This window comes from Eimeria mitis, genomic scaffold (assembly GCF_000499745.2).
Source record: "Eimeria mitis Houghton genomic scaffold, Emh_scaff972, whole genome shotgun sequence".
Taxonomy (NCBI): domain Eukaryota; phylum Apicomplexa; class Conoidasida; order Eucoccidiorida; family Eimeriidae; genus Eimeria; species Eimeria mitis.
The window spans coordinates 6,742-7,211 of record NW_013577160.1 but is presented as its reverse complement, the minus strand read 5'-3'; the positions used below and the strand labels follow the sequence as shown (position 1 = coordinate 7,211).

At 55.7% G+C, this 470-nt stretch overlaps 1 protein-coding gene across 1 annotated transcript in view; it reads left to right on the top strand.

Annotated features, from left to right (window-relative positions):
* The window catches only part of EMH_0026450 (DNA methyltransferase 2, putative), a gene marked incomplete at both ends in the record, with an annotated part of 2,546 nt that continues 2,076 nt past the window's right edge, over positions 1–470 (top strand). Inside the window, one exon of the mRNA XM_013502614.1 lies at positions 1–376. Coding sequence (XP_013358068.1) covers positions 1–376 — 376 coding nt within the window. The remainder of the gene's footprint in view (positions 377–470) is intronic.

Below are 470 nucleotides of genomic sequence, written 5' to 3'. Positions count from 1 at the left end.
ATGCCAGCCGGCAGCGACCCGGCTTGCCCTGCAGGCCTTGATGGGTTCCCCTCAGGTGTTGGTGGAGGCCGTGCATACTTGGGGGCCCCCATACCTCTGGGGGCCCCCGTTCGGTTGGGGGGCCCCCTGCGTGTCTTTGAGTTTTTCAGTGGCATTGGGGGCCTGCGTGAGGGTTTAACGGAGGCGCTTTCGGGTCTTAGGGTTCGATGGGGTTGTGATATAAATGCGGAGGTTGTGGGGGCTTACGATATAAGTGCAACAGCAAATGAGGTGTATAGACACAACTTCAAGGTTTCACCGATCTGCATTTCTATAGAGCATCTATCTCTTCAGCAGATAGATGGAAAAGCAGATCTATGGCTGCTCTCTCCCCCCTGTCAGCCCTACACAAGAGGAGGCAAGAGGCTGGATAGCCGCGACGGCAGGGCTACGGGTTTCTTGCATTTGTTGCATCTGTTGAGCAGCTGTAA